Source organism: Physella acuta, unplaced genomic scaffold (assembly GCF_028476545.2).
Source record: "Physella acuta isolate Inbredline_101_S28 unplaced genomic scaffold, ASM2847654v3 ptg000470l, whole genome shotgun sequence".
Taxonomy (NCBI): domain Eukaryota; kingdom Metazoa; phylum Mollusca; class Gastropoda; family Physidae; genus Physella; species Physella acuta.
Genome location: NW_026731989.1, coordinates 287,247 through 305,546, shown reverse-complemented (window position 1 = coordinate 305,546; position 18,300 = coordinate 287,247). Strand labels below are relative to the sequence as shown.

General features: G+C 35.9%; 1 protein-coding gene across 1 annotated transcript; it reads right to left on the bottom strand.

Moving 5' to 3' along the window:
• Positions 1-252: 252 nt before the first annotated feature.
• On the bottom strand, positions 253-18,117 carry LOC131943851 (mucin-17). The gene is made up of 14 exons (XM_059304136.1): positions 18,023-18,117; positions 14,411-16,315; positions 13,872-14,017; positions 13,526-13,696; positions 12,829-12,987; positions 12,544-12,702; positions 12,145-12,225; positions 11,413-11,494; positions 11,109-11,185; positions 10,446-10,583; positions 9,097-9,234; positions 6,984-7,129; positions 2,259-2,418; positions 253-1,592 (listed from the first exon to the last, which is right to left on the bottom strand). The coding sequence occupies exons 1-14, from the start codon at positions 18,069-18,071 to the stop codon at positions 1,503-1,505; spliced, it is 3,501 nt and encodes a 1,166-aa protein (XP_059160119.1). The 5' UTR covers positions 18,072-18,117; the 3' UTR covers positions 253-1,502.
• Positions 18,118-18,300: the final 183 nt, after the last annotated feature.

Sequence of the window (18,300 nt, the reverse complement as noted above, 5' to 3'; positions counted from 1 at the left end):
AGAAGTTTGATAAATAAAACATTTATTAGCTGGGTAAAGCTTCAACATATAAGTGGATTCTCGAGAAAATTTTGTTACCACAATAAAATTCCTGGATTGTTGCCTGTATGTTGTCCAGATCTGTCAAAGAGTTGACTTCAGTGTGTGCTTCTGTGTGTATTTAAATTAGACATATAAAACACACATATTGCCGTCTCTGAACGTACAGACACACAATAAATTCAACAGATGTGTACAAGTGTATGTCAAATATTTTAAAATTTATTTTGAAAAAAAAATATGGCATGTTGAAAACAAAAATGTGTTTCTCATCTACACATTAAATGACCAATAAAGCGTAAACAATACATACATGAGAGTGATAAGGCAATTCATAACTAACAGTTAAGCTGGCAGTTTGATATAATACAATAAGTCAAAATAAATTGAATTACAGGCAGCAGCTATGCTTGTTATCTTCGCTACACAGAACTGTTTACTATAAATAGCCTTGACCTATAGAACCATGTTCACTGTAAACAACCTTACATGTTTACTATAAACAGCCTTGACCTGTAGCACAATGTTCACAATAAAGAGCCAACAAAACCTGGAGATGCCAGCCCTGCATTTAGATGCTACATCTCATTTAAATTGATAAGACAATGATTTAATAAAACAATCATTTTACACTAATAAAATACTTTTATTTGAGATAAAGCAAACTTCAAGCAATTAGGCCTAGCCATACTGGAGGCCTCAAGACAATAATCAAACTTTAAATAAGATTTGAAATCTAGTTTAGTCTAGAATGTCAGTGCTGTATACAGAATGCCAGTGCTGTTTACAGAATGTCAGTGCTGTATACAGAATGCCAGTGCTGTATACAGAATGCCAGTGCTGTATACAGAATGCCAGTGCTGTATACAGAATGCCAGTGCTGTATACAGAATGCCAGTGCTGTATACAGAATGCCAGTGCTGTATACAGAATGCCAGTGCTGTATACAGAATGCCAGTGCTGTATACAGAATGCCAGTGCTGTATACAGAATGCCAGTGCTGTATACAGAATGCCAGTGCTGTATACAGAATGCCAGTGCTGTATACTGAATGCCAGTCCCCACACTGTGTGACATTTCAGAATCAGACAGCAAAAAGTGAAGTATCATCAATTATTGTTCTGACAGATCAATATAAACATAAGGATTTCACAAAAAGCCCAGCATGGCTTGAAAATGTAATATTTTGTAATCTATTTCAATAGCTTGATTGACTGCAAACATAAGAAAAAAACAACACAACAAATTTCAATTGTAGTAAATCACCAAGAGTTGCTCCACAAGATCTACAACTATGTAACTACAATATAACACAACAGTTGAGTGGCAGAAAAAAGGATGAAATGGCCATGAAAGATCTTTGTGTCATTTAGATCAACAATCTGGTGTCATCTGTGAGTCTGTAACCTTTGACATGTGACATCTGTCTATAGTTTGAGGGGTTGGTCTATGAGCTGACACCATCATGTAGAGAGGAGGGCGTGGAGGGTTGTAGCAGAGGAAGCTGCGGACACTACCGGACTCATCACAATTGTTGCGTATTCATTGATTGCCTGGGAGATAGACATCACATCTTTCATACTCCACATTTATCTTGTTTATATAAATAAAATGAACTCTTTGTGTTAATATTGTCTAGAAATAGCCAAATTGATATCAATGTGTATTGTTCTATATTTACAAAAAGCTTACGTGATATAGAAATGTTCTATATTTACAAAAAATTTACATGATATAGAAATTTGTAATATTCCATGTTTACACAAAACTTATGTGATATAAAAGTGTGCTTTGCTCTGTTTATGTTAACTTACGTGATATAGAAGTGCATATTATTCTAAATTAACACAAAACTTATGTAGAAATATGTATTGTTCTGTGTTTACACAAAACTTACATGATATAGAAGTATGTTCCATGTTAACACAAAACTTACATGATATAGAAGTATGTTCCATGTTAACACAAAACTTACATGATATAGAAGTATGTTCCATGTTAACACAAAACTTATATGATATAGAAGTATGTTCCATGTTAGCACAAAACTTACATGATATAGAAGTATGTTCCATGTTTACACAAAACTTACATGATATAGAAGTATGTTCTGTGTTTATACAAAACTTATGTGATATAGAAGTGCGTATTGTTCTGTGTTTATACAAAACTTACATGATATAGAAGTGTGTATTGTTCTATGTTTATACAAAACTTACGTGATATAGAAGTGCATATTGTTCTTTGTTTTGGACAGCTCCCGCCCTCTCTTGCCGCATGTTGTAGACTGTCCTGAGGACGTCAACATTACGACCAGACTCAAACTGGCTCATACACAGATCCAGGGCTACAAACGTACAGGTCCTGCCTGTCCCCGGGCTGAGGAGGATGGTCAGCATTTTTGTGTCACAGTGAAGATTTAGAGTTTAGATTTATCTCACAGAGTTGGTTTAGAGTTTAGATTTGTGTCACAGTGAAGATTTAGAGTTTAGATTTATCTCACAGAGTTGGTTTAGAGTTTAGGTTTGTGTCACAGTGAAGATTTAGAGTTTAGATTTGTGTCACAGTGAAGATTTAGAGTTTAGATTTATCTCACAGAGTTGGTTTAGAGTTTAGATTTGTGTCACAGTGAAGATTTAGAGTTTAGATTTGTGTCACAGTGAAGATTTAGAGTTTAGATTTGTGTCACAGTGAAGATTTAGAGTTTAGATTTATCTCACAGAGTTGGTTTAGAGTTTAGATTTGTGTCACAGTGAAGATTTAGAGTTTAGATTTGTGTCACAGTGAAGATTTAGAGTTTAGATTTATCTCACAGAGTTGGTTTAGAGTTTAGATTTGTGTCACAGTGAAGATTTAGAGTTTAGATTTGTGTCACAGTGAAGATTTAGAGTTTAGATTTGTGTCACAGTGAAGATTTAGAGTTTAGATTTGTGTCACAGTGAAGATTTAGAGTTTAGATTTATCTCACAGAGTTGGTTTAGAGTTTAGATTTGTGTCACAGTGAAGATTTAGAGTTTAGATTTATCTCACAGAGTTGGTTTAGAGTTTAGATTTGTGTCACAGTGAAGATTTAGAGTTTAGATTTGTGTCACAGTGAAGATTTAGAGTTTAGATTTGTGTCACAGTGAAGATTTAGAGTTTAGATTTGTGTCACAGTGAAGATTTAGAGTTTAGATTTATCTCACAGAGTTGGTTTAGAGTTTAGATTTGTGTCACAGTGAAGATTTAGAGTTTAGATTTGTGTCACAGTGAAGATTTAGAGTTTAGATTTGTGTCACAGTGAAGATTTAGAGTTTAGATTTGTGTCACAGTGAAGATTTAGAGTTTAGATTTATCTCACAGAGTTGGTTTAGAGTTTAGATTTGTGTCACAGTGAAGATTTAGAGTTTAGATTTGTGTCACAGTGAAGATTTAGAGTTTAGATTTGTGTCACAGTGAAGATTTAGAGTTTAGATTTGTGTCACAGTGAAGATTTAGAGTTTAGATTTATCTCACAGAGTTGGTTTAGAGTTTAGATTTGTGTCACAGTGAAGATTTAGAGTTTAGATTTGTGTCACAGTGAAGATTTAGAGTTTAGATTTGTGTCACAGTGAAGATTTAGAGTTTAGATGTGTGTCACAGTGAAGATTTAGAGTTTAGATTTATCTCACAGAGTTGGTTTAGAGTTTAGATTTGTGTCACAGTGAAGATTTAGAGTTTAGATTTGTGTCACAGTGAAGATTTAGAGTTTAGATTTGTGTCACAGTGAAGATTTAGAGTTTAGATTTGTGTCACAGTGAAGATTTAGAGTTTAGATTTGTGTCACAGTGAAGATTTAGAGTTTAGATTTGTGTCACAGTGAAGATTTAGAGTTTAGATTTGTGTCACAGTGAAGATTTAGAGTTTAGATTTGTGTCACAGTGAAGATTTAGAGTTTAGATTTGTGTCACAGTGAAGATTTAGAGTTTAGATTTGTGTCACAGTGAAGATTTAGAGTTTAGATTTGTGTCACAGTGAAGATTTAGAGTTTAGATTTGTGTCACAGTGAAGATTTAGAGTTTAGATTTGTGTCACAGTGAAGATTTAGAGTTTAGATTTGTGTCACAGTGAAGATTTAGAGTTTAGATTTGTGTCACAGTGAAGATTTAGAGTTTAGATTTGTGTCACAGTGAAGATTTAGAGTTTAGATTTGTGTCACAGTGAAGATTTAGAGTTTAGATTTGTGTCACAGTGAAGATTTAGAGTTTAGATGTGTGTCACAGTGAAGATTTAGAGTTTAGATTTGTGTCACAGTGAAGATTTAGAGTTTAGATTTGTGTCACAGTGAAGATTTAGAGTTTAGATTTGTGTCACAGTGAAGATTTAGAGTTTAGATGTGTGTCACAGTGAAGATTTAGAGTTTAGATTTGTGTCACAGTGAAGATTTAGAGTTTAGATTTGTGTCACAGTGAAGATTTAGAGTTTAGATGTGTGTCACAGTGAAGATTTAGAGTTTAGATTTGTGTCACAGTGAAGATTTAGAGTTTAGATTTGTGTCACAGTGAAGATTTAGAGTTTAGATGTGTGTCACAGTGAAGATTTAGAGTTTAGATTTGTGTCACAGTGAAGATTTAGAGTTTAGATTTGTGTCACAGTGAAGATTTAGAGTTTAGATTTGTGTCCCAGTGAAGATTTAGAGTTTAGATTTGTGTCACAGTGAAGATTTAGAGTTTAGATGTGTGTCACAGTGAAGATTTAGAGTTTAGATTTGTGTCACAGTGAAGATTTAGAGTTTAGATTTGTGTCACAGTGAAGATTTAGAGTTTAGATTTGTGTCACAGTGAAGATTTAGAGTTTAGATTTGTGTCACAGTGAAGATTTAGAGTTTAGATTTGTGTCACAGTGAAGATTTAGAGTTTAGATGTGTGTCACAGTGAAGATTTAGAGTTTAGATTTGTGTCACAGTGAAGATTTAGAGTTTAGATTTGTGTCACAGTGAAGATTTAGAGTTTAGATTTATGTCACAGAGTTGGTTTAGAGTTTAGATTAATGTCCCAGATAGGAAGATTTAGAGTTTAGATTTATCTCACAGAGTTGGTTTAGAGTTTAGATTTATGTCCCAGATAGGAAGATTTAGTTGTTATTATTATGTTGAAGAGAAGGTTGAGAGCAGTGGCGTAGCCAGGATCGTCTCAAGGGGGGGGTTCCAATTTTTACCCGGGGACAAACTTTCGATTTGCACCCACCCCCCCCCCCCCCCCCTCAAAATTTCGATTTGCACCCCCCCTCATACTTTTTTTATATACCGAGGGGTCTATGGGGGGGTTATGACCCCCCCCCCCCTAACCCCCCCTGCCTACGCCACTGGTTGAGAGGTTACCATTATGTCACAGAAAAGGTTTAGAGGTTAGTGTTATGTCTGAGAGAAGGTTAAGGGGTTAGTTTTAGAGGTTAGTGTTATGTCTAAGAGAAGGTTAAGGGGTTAGTTTAAGAGGTTATTGTTGTGTACTAATAAAAAAAATTATATGGGAGTCTGTTAAAAAATATTTTTTTGGTACACGCTTTTAGGTAGGTTATTTTATGTCATAAAGGTTTAGTTTTGAGAATTTTTGGAGAATAGAGGCCTGTAAAACATAGATTTTATGCATGTTAGTTGTTTTTTTTTCTACATAAAAAAATATTTATTAGATGATTCACAGCAATGGCAAGCAAATTTTTCAAATATTTGTTTTACCATAAAATGTTCCAAATGATGATTATGACTGATACAGTGGGAGGTAGCCTTTACCTGCAATGTGATGATTATGACTGATACATACAATGGGAGGTAGCCTTTACCTGCAATGTGATGATTATGACTGATACAGTGGGAGGTAGCCTTTACCTGCAATGTGATGATTATGACTGATACATACAGTGGGAGGTAGCCTTTACCTGCAATGTGATGATTATGACTGATACATACAATGGCAGGTAGCCTTTACCTGCAATGTGATGATTATGACTGATACAGTGGGAGGTAGCCTTTACCTGCAATGTGATGATTATGACTGATACATACAATGGCAGGTAGCCTTTACCTGCAATGTGATGATTATGACTGATACATACAGTGGGAGGTAGCCTTTACCTGCAATGTGATGATTATGACTGATACATACAATGGCAGGTAGCCTTTACATGCAATGTGATGATTATGACTGATACAGTGGGAGGTAGCCTTTACCTGCAATGTGATGATTATGACTGATACATACAGTGGGAGGTAGCCTTTACCTGCAATGTGATGATTATGACTGATACAGTGGGAGGTAGTCTTTACCTGCAATGTGATGATTATGACTGATACATACAATGGGAGGTAGCCTTTACCTGCAATGTGATGATTATGACTGATACAGTGGGAGGTAGCCTTTACCTGCAATGTGATGATTATGACTGATACATACAGTGGGAGGTAGCCTTTACCTGCAATGTGATGATTATGACTGATACATACAATGGCAGGTAGCCTTTACCTGCAATGTGATGATTATGACTGATACAGTGGGAGGTAGCCTTTACCTGCAATGTGATGATTATGACTGATACAGTGGGAGGTAGCCTTTAACTGCAATGTGATGATTATGACTGATACAGTGGGAGGTAGCCTTTACCTGCAATGTGATGATTATGACTGATACATACAGTGGGAGGTAGCCTTTACCTGCAATGTGATGATTATGACTGATACAATGGGAGGTAGCCTTTACCTGCAATGTGATGATTATGACTGATACAGTGGGAGGTAGCCTTTACCTGCAATGTGATGATTATGACTGATACAGTGGGAGGTAGCCTTTACCTGCAATGTGATGATTATGACTGATACAATGGGAGGTAGCCTTTACCTGCAATGTGATGATTATGACTGATACATACAGTGGGAGGTAGCCTTTACCTGCAATGTGATGATTATGACTGATACAGTGGGAGGTAGCCTTTACCTGCAATGGACAATGAGAGGGTAGCCACTGTGCTCGTACTTTGGCCGTGTGTCCAGCACCAGCTTGACCAATGAGATTGGTTCTGGCACACCATGTGATGGCCAGCAGGTATACCAGAAGTGATGCACCTCTCTTTTCTCGATTTTCTGACAGATACAATACATTTAAACATTACATTTTCTGCCAGATACAATTCATTTAAACATTACATTTTCTGCCAAATACAATTCATTTAAACCATTACATTTTCTGCCAAATACAATTCATTTAAACATTAAATTTTCTGCCAGATACAATACATTTAAACCATTACATTTTCTGCCAGATACAATACATTCAAACATTACATTTTCTGTCAGATACAATACATTCAAACATTATATTTTCTGTCAGATACAATACATTCAAACATTATATTTTCTGTCAGATACAATACATTCAAACACTATATTTTCTGTCAGATACAATACATTCAAACATTATATTTTCTGTCAGATACAATACATTCAAACACTATATTTTCTGTCAGATACAATACATTCAAACATTACATTTTCTGCCAGATACAATACATTCAAACATTATATTTTCTGCCAGATACAATACATTCAAACATTACATTTTCTCTCAGATACAATACATTCAAACATTAAATTTTCTGTTAGATACAACATTCAAACATTAAATTTTCTGTTAGATACAACATTCAAACATTACATTTTCTGCTACATAAAATACATTCAAACATTACATTTTCTGTCAGATACAATACAATCAAACATTACATTTTCTGCCAGATGCAATATATTCAAACATTAAATTTTCTGTTACATAAAATACATTCAAGCATTACATTTTCTGCCATATACAATACATTCAAACATTACATTTTCTGCCATATACAATACATTCAAACATTACATTTTCTGTTACATAAAATACAATCAAACATTAAATTTTCTGCCAGATGCAATACATTCAAACATTACATTTTCTGTCAGATACAATACATTCAAACATTACATTTTCTGCTAAATACAATACATTCAAACATTATATTTTCTGTCAGATACAACATTCAAACATTACATTTTCTGCCAGACGCAATACATTCAAACATTACATTTTCTACTAAATACAATACATTCAAACATTACATTTTCTGCTAAATACAATACATTCAAACATTACATTTTCTGCTAAATACAATACATTCAAACATTACATTTTCTGCCATATACAATACATTCAAACATTACATTTTCTGTTACATAAAATACAATCAAACATTCAATTATCTGCCAGATGCAATACGTTCAAACATTACATTTTCTGCCAAATGCAATACATTCAAACATTACATTTTCTGCCAGATACAATACATTCAAACATTACATTTTCTGCCAGATACAATACATTCAAACATTACATTTTCTGCCAGATACAATACATTCAAACATTAAATTTTCTGTCAGATACAATACATTCAAACATTACATTTTCTACTAAATACAATACATTCAAACATTAAATTTTCTGCCAGATACAATACATTCAAACATTACATTTTCTGCTAAATACAATACATTCAAACATTACATTTTCTGCTAAATACAATACATTCAAACATTACATTTTCTGCCAGATGCAATACATTCAAACATTACATTTTCTGCTATTCACAATACAATTTTACAAGGAAGTATTTTTCTCTCATATTTTTCTTTAAAATATGAAACATTTAAACCATTGTTTTAAATTTGATATTTATTCTTTAAAATATAAAACTTGAATACACATGAGACCTCTGTAACACCCAAATGGAACCCACAGAGAAATCAGAGGAAAGAAAGAACTTGAATTGATTGAAAGAAATTGATTGAGGGGAAAAGGCATAACTGACATGGAGTGAGATAAAGAAATACTCTAGTCATCATGTTTGTTGTCATAGCCCTAGGTTTCATAGCATGTAAAAATGGAAAAGGAAGAAATAGAAGAGAAAGAAAAAGCAGATCATACATTATTCACTAAAATGTAATAAATTATCAGCATACAAAACTCATTAGAGATCTTTAATTAAATTTAAAACAATGATGATAAGCCAGTGTCTTACCCTCAAATGGTTGATTTCCAGGCAAGACACAATATACTCCTGGTGGATGTCCTTTTGTTTGAGTTCTATCAGGAAGTCTCCATGTTTCTGGGCAGCACTTTTACCCACCAGTTCTGGCCAGTAGGACGCACATTTCACCTGGGTTTGATGGAAAGTTTACTTAACATGAGCATTAAAATGTTGACCTGGGTTTGATGGAAAGTTTACTTAACATGAGCATTAAAATGTTGACCTGGGTTTGATGGAAGGTTACTTAACATGAGCATTAAAATGTTGACCTGGGTTTGATGGAAGGTTACTTAACATGAGCATTAAAATGTTGACCTGGGTTTGATGGAAGTTTACTTAACATGAGCATTAAAATGTTGACCTGGGTTTGATGGAAGGTTACTTAACATGAGCATTAAAATGTTGACCTGGGTTTGATGGAAGTTTACTTAACATGAGCATTAAAATGTTGACCTGGGTTTGATGGAAGGTTACTTAACATGAGCATTAAAATGTTGACCTGGGTTTGATGGAAAGTTTACTTAACATGAGCATTAAAATGTGTGCATCATAGGTTATAGATTTGTTACTTGCATCACTATGGTGTAGGGTCTATATGTTTAGGCTATAACATCAGAATACACCTAGGCAATATAAAGATTATTATCATAGGAAATAACATGAGTGTAGTTCTAGTAAATAAAATGCCTAAATATCTAGAAATTAAAATGAGATGAATCAAGGTAATAAAATGTGTATATGCATGGGAAATATGATGTGTATGTTAGGCAATAAAAATGTGTATATGTCTGGACCATGGTATATGCATTAACATAGGCACTAAAATTTAAAGCATATATACCATGTTTACACTTGCAACATGTATATAAAACATGTCTATTAAAAAAACTCGAAGAAAGTTAGTCTACATGTTCTGCTGGAAAAATGTTTTCAAAAAACACTAACTGGCAGTAAGATTTTTTCCTATAGTATAGTATACATGTCGCAAGTACAAATGCTGTATTGGAAATAAACTGTGTATACAATGCAGAAAGCTTATAAGACAGACAAGCAACATACAATGCAGAAAGCTTGTAAGACAGACAAGCAACATACAAGGCAGAAAGCTTGTAAGACAGAGAAGCAACTTACAATGCAGAAAGCTTATAAGACAGACAAGCAACATACAAGGCAGAAAGCTTGTAAGACAAACAAGCAACATACAATGCAGAAAGCTTATAAGACAAACAAGCAACATACAATGCAGAAAGCTTGTAAGACAGACAAGCAATGCAGAAAGCTTGTAAGACAGACAAGCAACATACAATGCAGAAAGCTTGTAAGACAAACAAACAACTTACATGCCCATCCTCCTGTAGCTGGGTCAACATGACAATGGCCTTGGACTGCTGCTGCCAGACCATGGTCCAGAAGTCTGTGATAGTTCCTTCTGTTGGCGCCTGTGTGGCTATGTAGTACTGATAGTTTTTGTTGGGACCCTAAAACAAAACTTGAACTTTATTGCTTCTACTTTCAATTATCAATATTAACAATGGTTATCAAGTTAATGATCATTAAAATTATATAAAATGTTATAAACTAATCAAAATCAAATATATACAAGATTATCAAATATTAAAAATCGTTATTATTTTTTTTGGTTTAAAAATAAGATTTCTATATTATGGAAAAATACTTATTTGCAAATCTATTTTAGTTCAAAAAATTGCATCAACTTTTGTTAAAATCAGAATATTAAAATGAATGTAAATTATTTCCTTAACCCAAGGATAGTTCTTAAAAATTATGTTAGAACAAACTAAGACCAATAACTATTAAATATGGTTCTGATATGAATGTCATGTAATTATAGATTATGAAAACTCTTTGTCAAATAATTTAGTGTTAGTGTACTAATATTATTTATAAAGTTGTCTGCTCAAGATTTTTATTGTGCTAAGCATCATGATAATTCAGAGATGAAGAAATAAATTAAACCATCTACAGTATTTTGAGTAACTTACCGTAATGTAATTTGCATTGATGTATGATGTGCGTAGTTCTGGTCCATCCTGTACGAGCTTGACTCTTGTGTGAGCCACTGAAAGAGGTTTTGAAAATTATTCCAACAAATTGTGGAATCAAATAAATCAAATATACAATTCCATGCTTAATTTATAAAACATTTTGAATTAAGTAAGTAGAAAATATTTAGATGATAAGTTTTTTTAAAATGGCTTAAATAAATGTAGGATTTGTGTAAATCGTCCCCAGGAAAACAAAGCCTATTTGACTAGATGTAAAACCAAGCATCTGAAAACGTCTTACGTGGTAAAATATTAGCGTATCTGTTTTTGTCCTCTTCTCCTTTAGGTACAACAGACAAACGTGGCATACGATATGGGATGGTCTGTAAAACAGGAAATTAGGATTGAACATCAGCATCAATTATTACTGAGTTTAGTCTGAATTAATGGCAGTGAGTGATAGACTGACTAATACTTACCTCAAACTTCTGGACAATATGGCAGTGATGGACTGACTAATATTTTACCTCTAATTTCTGGGCTATATGGTGGTGATGGATTGACTAATACTTTACCTCAAATTCCTGGGCTATATGGTGGTGATGAAGTGACTAATACTTTACCTCAAACTCCTGGGCTATATGGTGGTGATGGACTGACTAATACTTTACCTCAAACTCCTGAGCTATATGGTGGTGATGGACTGACTAATACTTTACCTCATGGGCTATATGGTGGTGATGGACTGACTAATACTTTACCTCATGGGCTATATGGTGGTGATGGACTGACTAATACTTTACCTCAAACTCCTGGGCTATATGGTGGTGATGGACTGACTAATACTTTACCTCATGGGCAATATGGTGGTGATGGACTAATACTTTACCTCAAACTCCTGAGCTATATGGTGGTGATGGACTGACTAATACTTTACCTCAAACTCCTGGGCTATATGGTGGTGATGGACTGACTAATACTTTACCTCAAACTCATGGGCTATATGGTGGTGATGGACTGACTAATACTTTACCTCAAACTCCTGTGCTATGTGTCTCTCACTGCAGCAGAAATCTGAGAGTTGAGTGAAGTTCATTGGGTGGCTGGGCTCAAGCTGTTTGATGGAAAACATTTTTTTGTTAAACTTTCAGTTTTATGCAATGTAATGACTAAACAAACTATAAATTCTGATTTAGTCCTTGGTACCTAGGGTACTAAGATGTTTCATTGTATATTGCTGCACAATTAATTAAGCTTAATCCTGATCATGCTCAATATTTTATTATGTTTCTGCAATATTGTAACAATACAACAACAACTTTTTATTTTCCAAATATCTTTTGGCACTGTATTAATATTTTTCAACAAAACAAAAAAATAAAACGAGAAGTAAATATTAAGCTAAATTTTTAAAAATCCTATTTTAACTTACACTGTCAGTAATTTCCTGGCCAGGATTGAACAAACCGCTGTTTGGCCTAGATTTCGTTACAGAAGAGAGCTGAATGGAGTCCATACTGCTAGAACTACAACTCCTGTTAAAGGTTGGGTTAAAAACATGGCGGTCTCTGTTGCGATGACGGACAAATATCTGGTTGGGCAATATTCAAAAACAAAAACTAAATTTAATTCTTTGGTTTAAATAAAACTTGTTTAATGGTTTATTTTTAATTAAAACAACTTTTAAAATGCACCATTAGTAGTAAATAAAACTGACCTGTATTGCCAAAAGTCCCAGACAGCAAGCCCCGCCCACCACAGCAAGTATAACAGCAACTGTCACACCCGGATCAGCGAAAGGATTTGTGTCGATCTTTTCAGTCGCTGGTTTTGAAGCATTCACGTCAAAGGCATCATAGATTCGAACATCAAGCAACTAGACAGAACCATTTTAATGAATACATTAATACATAAACCAATATAGTTAAGACGGTTAGAAATAGGCTTATGGCGGCAGGGTAACAAGTTATAACTAGTACTATTAAAAAGTCACAAAAACTGTTATAGGTATACATAAGTAGGTTATTTATATTGTTAACTTTTTATTTTGTGGATTTAAAATATGCTTACTAAAAATTTCTAATTTTAAAGGCCGTGGAAACAATTTACCTCACTTAACAAAACAAAACAAAAACTACGAACGCCTAGGTATAAACTTTAAACAGAGTAGCCACTGACTCATCGAGTAAAAATGTTAGATGTGGTTGCAGGTATAATACACTATTTAGTAACCAGTGATCTATGTTATTTCTGTACCATAAAACTCACAAGCTAACACAAAGTGTGTGTAGACCTACAATAGCTCTAAGACTACAACACCAACAGAACATAAAACAACGTTATTGTAAAATACTCACACCGAGCTAGCCGCCTGCACCACTGGAATGCTAAAATACACTAACACCTGTCCTTACCTTGCTCCTTATGATGGAATCTCGAGGGAAAGTGCTGGAGCGGAGCACCTGCCCACAGTCTAGCGTGAGGCCACGGTCGTATTGATGAGACTTGTTCACCAGGTACAGGTGAACGGAGATGTCTTCCGTGACGTCGGCACACCGCCGCTCATCCACGTTCAGCAAGAAAATCTAGAAAAAAACAAGTTTAGATTTTTTTTAAGACATATAGTCCTATGTTGTTTTTTTTTCTTTTTTTTTTTTAAATTTATTTTAGAACATGGTTTTTAGTTAAGCAATCGTTTCAAGTACGAATGGGGCCAAAGGGCAGTAACAAGCTAAAAACAAACAGAAAAGTTTGACTTACCTGGTCAGTAGTGATCTCCCTTTGACTGGCCTGCATTATCTCGACTAGCTCCCCTTTGATGGGGCTCTGCTGTTTACAGAAACTCAGCCAAGACATCCCGAACCTGAGTTCTACAAACGACAGGGAACTGTTCTGTCTAGGGAACCCTGGCAGAGAAATATCCTTTCGATTATTTTGTCTTTCGCATTTTATTCTGGAATAAACAAGTCTAACGTGGGTAATACCTTCTGAAAACTAAAGTCCTTAGCCAAATAACTACACAGCGACAGAGTGACGTTAAGGTTCTATAGAATCAGCTTCAGTAATGTTTACTGTTTTATTGATGCATCAAAGTGGGATTTTTGTTCAGCTGTTGAGGCCATGGGGGCCACACGATCCGACTTTAGCAAACATGGTTTTGTTTTGGAACGTTCACACACCGTTTAGGAAAGATTCGAACCCCGGCTACTACACAAGTTGCGAGTAATAGATCAATATACATATCGATATGTTATAGGCCTAATTTGTTTATCTATTTAAAGTTACAAGAAACAACCAACCTGGCGATTGGCTGACGTCAGAACTGATGCTGACGTCAGTAGGCATGCCGATGACGTTACTCTCTATAGTGTTTGCCATTGGTGACGTCGTATCTAGGGGCGTGTTTCCGGTTGTACTGTGTCCTCGTGTGGTGATGGTGTTGGGTGATGTCAGGGTTGTAGTGAGGAGGCTGTGAACAGGGGGCGTGGAAGAGGGGGTGTTGGAGGGTGTGGTGGTGGAGGGGGTTGGGGTTGTGGTGGGGGAGGGTGTGGTGGTGTAGGGGGTCCAGAGTGAGGTGGTTGAGGGTATTGCCGTTTTCCCATCAACCTCCGCGGTTGATTCTGTGTGTATGACCGGTGTGGATTCTGTTGTGTCCTTGTTCGAGAAGTGGGCGTCTTGTTCGTCTGTTGGATGCAACGTCTCAAGAACCGTACTCGATACAGACGGGAGGTGCACGTCGCGTGTGGGCGTGGTTGGCATTCGCGTGCGTCTGTCGCCTGGTGGGTGAGTTCGTACAGAAGGCCAGGCGGTGACGGTGTGAGCGTGTGACCTTGACACCGGGTGACCTGTGGTCCTCAGCCCACTGCCAGTTGTCAGACTGTCATCGGATATTCTGGCATGAGATGTCATAGTGTGGGTAGATACCCCGGATGTAGTGACACCACCGCCTGCCAATGTGGTCCCCCTGTTTGCAGTAGAGAAACCATCTGTTACAGTGCTGGTGATTGTTTTATCTGGCACCTCTTCACTCCGTGCAGAAGTAAAATACATATGAGAGTCTCGACTTACACCGTGTTCATTATCTACATCAGCCGTCTGATGATGGTCTGATGATCCGTCCACGATGTTTTCTTCTATATCCGTTGGGTGATGTTGAGCTTGGTAATCCACATTATTAATCTCTTCGTGTGTTACATCCTGAACATCATTGGTGTTGTTATCCACTGGATAGTGTGGCTGGTGATTGTTGTGGCTAAGATCTGGATGAAGTGATTCACTGCTCGCAGGATCCACTGTTTGCGGGGGTCTGTTTTGTGCTAGGTCTTTCTCATCATCCCTTGATTCAGTTGTATTGTCCGAGTGTCCATTCTGTTCTTGTGTAATGTCCGACTGCCCATTGTGTCCGGATGTGTTGCCCGGATGTCCACTCGGTACAAAGTCATGTGACTCCCCGGGGGTATGTGATGTTGGGGATCTAGAATCGTGTCCAGAATGTGTTGAGCCCGAGGTTACCGGACCTGTAAACTGACCAGCGTCCACGTGCAGTGGGTGTGTCACGTGGGTCATCTCCTCTGTGTGATTCCCCCCTGGGTCGGTCTGGCTGTCTGTGGGTCCGCTGGTTTCCTCAACACCAGGGGACTCGTCCACATCAGGCTCATCTACCCTCGGGCTCGCTTGGTCAGTCAGCTGAGAACCTCTTTTAGCATAGATCTCCGGGTCTTGGCTTAACTCATCGACTTTAGTACTCGTTACCATGGAAACGTTAAGCTGAGTTGATTCGGTCGACATTACAAGACCTGTCCGTTTTCTCAGTGGGATCCTGTCGTCTGCAGTGTCGTCTGCTAATTTTTCTAAACCCCTGACCCCTTCGCCTCCCAAACCCATGACCCCCTCGCCTCCAGTTAAATCGTCCTCTTGGACTGTTGCTGTTGTGACGTCATCCGTGTAGTGGCCGTCAGTTTCCAGCCAATCGTGCGTGACGTTCTCGAAGTTTCTTGCTTGTATTTCACCAGAGTTCCCGCCCTTGTCAGAGAACTCTTTTATGTTTGTCTTTTCTTCATCTTCGTAATCAGACTCGTAGTAGTCTTCACTCGCTGCCACCCCGCCCTCGTCGTTTGTAGCCACGCCCACTGCCGGCAGCGTTACGTCACCAGGGATAGACGCTGGGTCGGTTGGCATGGAGACACACGTCATAAACAATACAACTGAAAATAAAAAAATATACACTTAGCTGTTGATCCAAAATGAACGATTTAGTCACACATTAACTACAAGGATACATGTTAAATTATAAACTTTTATTACATTTACAATGTCTGTTTGCTCGTTTGTTTGTGAGTTCATTGGAAATAATCGTGTAACTTAGTTTTGACCCATTTCTAACGCAGCGACATTTCCAGATCTATTCTTCTCCAATGACAATGCAAATATATGTAATGTTTTATTTAATTAAATATTACAATAATAATTTGAAAAATTAATATAAAGATAGCTATATTAAATAATTAAAGGGGAGATAACACAATCGATCTCAATCAGCCCATTTATAACGGTGAACTGTTGGTCACGGACGACTGGTTTTTTACGGAGGGGGCAAGTAACTGTTTTTTTTAGAGATCGCGAGATACTGATCGGATTTTAAAGCAAATATTGTTAGAAATTACCAAAAAGGAGAAAATAAAACTTATTTAAAAAACCGTATAATAATAAGCTTTTAAATGCACTGATTTTTTTTTAAAACATACTACTTTCTTTAATAATGAAACTATTATTATCGTTTTCATTTGATGTTCGAAATTATGTAAGAATTTGATGTTGATGTACTTGTTTTAAATTGCAAATAAAAGTATTTAAAAAAAAAAATTACACATTTTAGAGACCAATTCTTATATCAAAGAACAAAAAACCCACTTTCTAGTTAATACGTTTTTTTTATTTATTTGTAAGTGTCTAAGTTGGGATACTTAAGAAAAATAATTGCATGCAACAGGGACTCTTCTAAAAGTATGGTTGCCATGGCAACGGCGGTCATCTTGCAAAAACCTTCTGCGGAGGTCTAAGGCTTAAAACTAACATCTATTCATTTATCAACCCTATTTTAATCAGCTGGCTGTTTTTTTATAACAAAAAGCACTCAAAATATTGTATGGTGAACTGCCATTAAATTTAACTATAAATTTTAATGGTATTTAACATATCGAATTTTTCAAGAATAGTGAAGCATGCAAGTAGTTTCCTTTAAGTACTTTAACCTAGATACACACATATAAATAAACTTATTAATTAAGTTTTTTTTTCCCGGAGGCTTATCCTTTAAATTACCTTTTCGTTTACTAATTTTATCGAATTCTCTGGAAAGTATAAAGCAATAGCTCCAGTAGAAATACACTCTAATGAATTACAAGATTTGATTACAAACAGACAGACATCTGGAATGTGATTTTTTTTAAATTGACAAAATTTAACAATTTGTTTAGCAAAGTTCTGTTTCAAAGTTCTATGTTGTTGTTTTTTTTTAAATTAGTCAACGAACTTTGAACCTGAATGTTTGAGTTTCCGTGTGTTAAGCTATTACGTGTGTTCATACATTTAATACACACGCACTTAAAATATGCTGTACTGTACGTGTGTTCGTACATTTAATACACACGCACTTAAAATATGCTTTACTGTACGTGTGTTCGTACATTTAATACACACGCACTTAAAATATGCTTTACTGTACGTGTGTTCGTACATTTAATACACACGCACTTAAAATATGCTTTACTGTACGTGTGTTCGTACATTTAATACACACGCACTTAAAATATCTTTTACTGTACGTGTGTTAATACATTTAATACACACGCACTTAAAATATGTTTTTTTTTACTGCTGGAAATTATTTAACGGATGAGCTTTTCACTTACCTAACATAAAAGCTATTTCTCTTCCGTACGCAAAGTTTCTTGACGCCATCTTTGTCTTTTTTTCTGTTCTGAAAAATAATTACAGTGTATTAGCATGGATCAATGTAGTTTATCTAATAGCGGCTGATTGGTGTGATTTTGTTTGTTTAGTGACGTCACAGCCCCAGGTCTGTAGTTATTGACACTTGTAGGTGACCTGTTTATCTAGACCGCTCACACGATGGCACGTGGAACTTAACACCGACCTTATCAGGCATGTCTGGAACTGGTGGACGAAC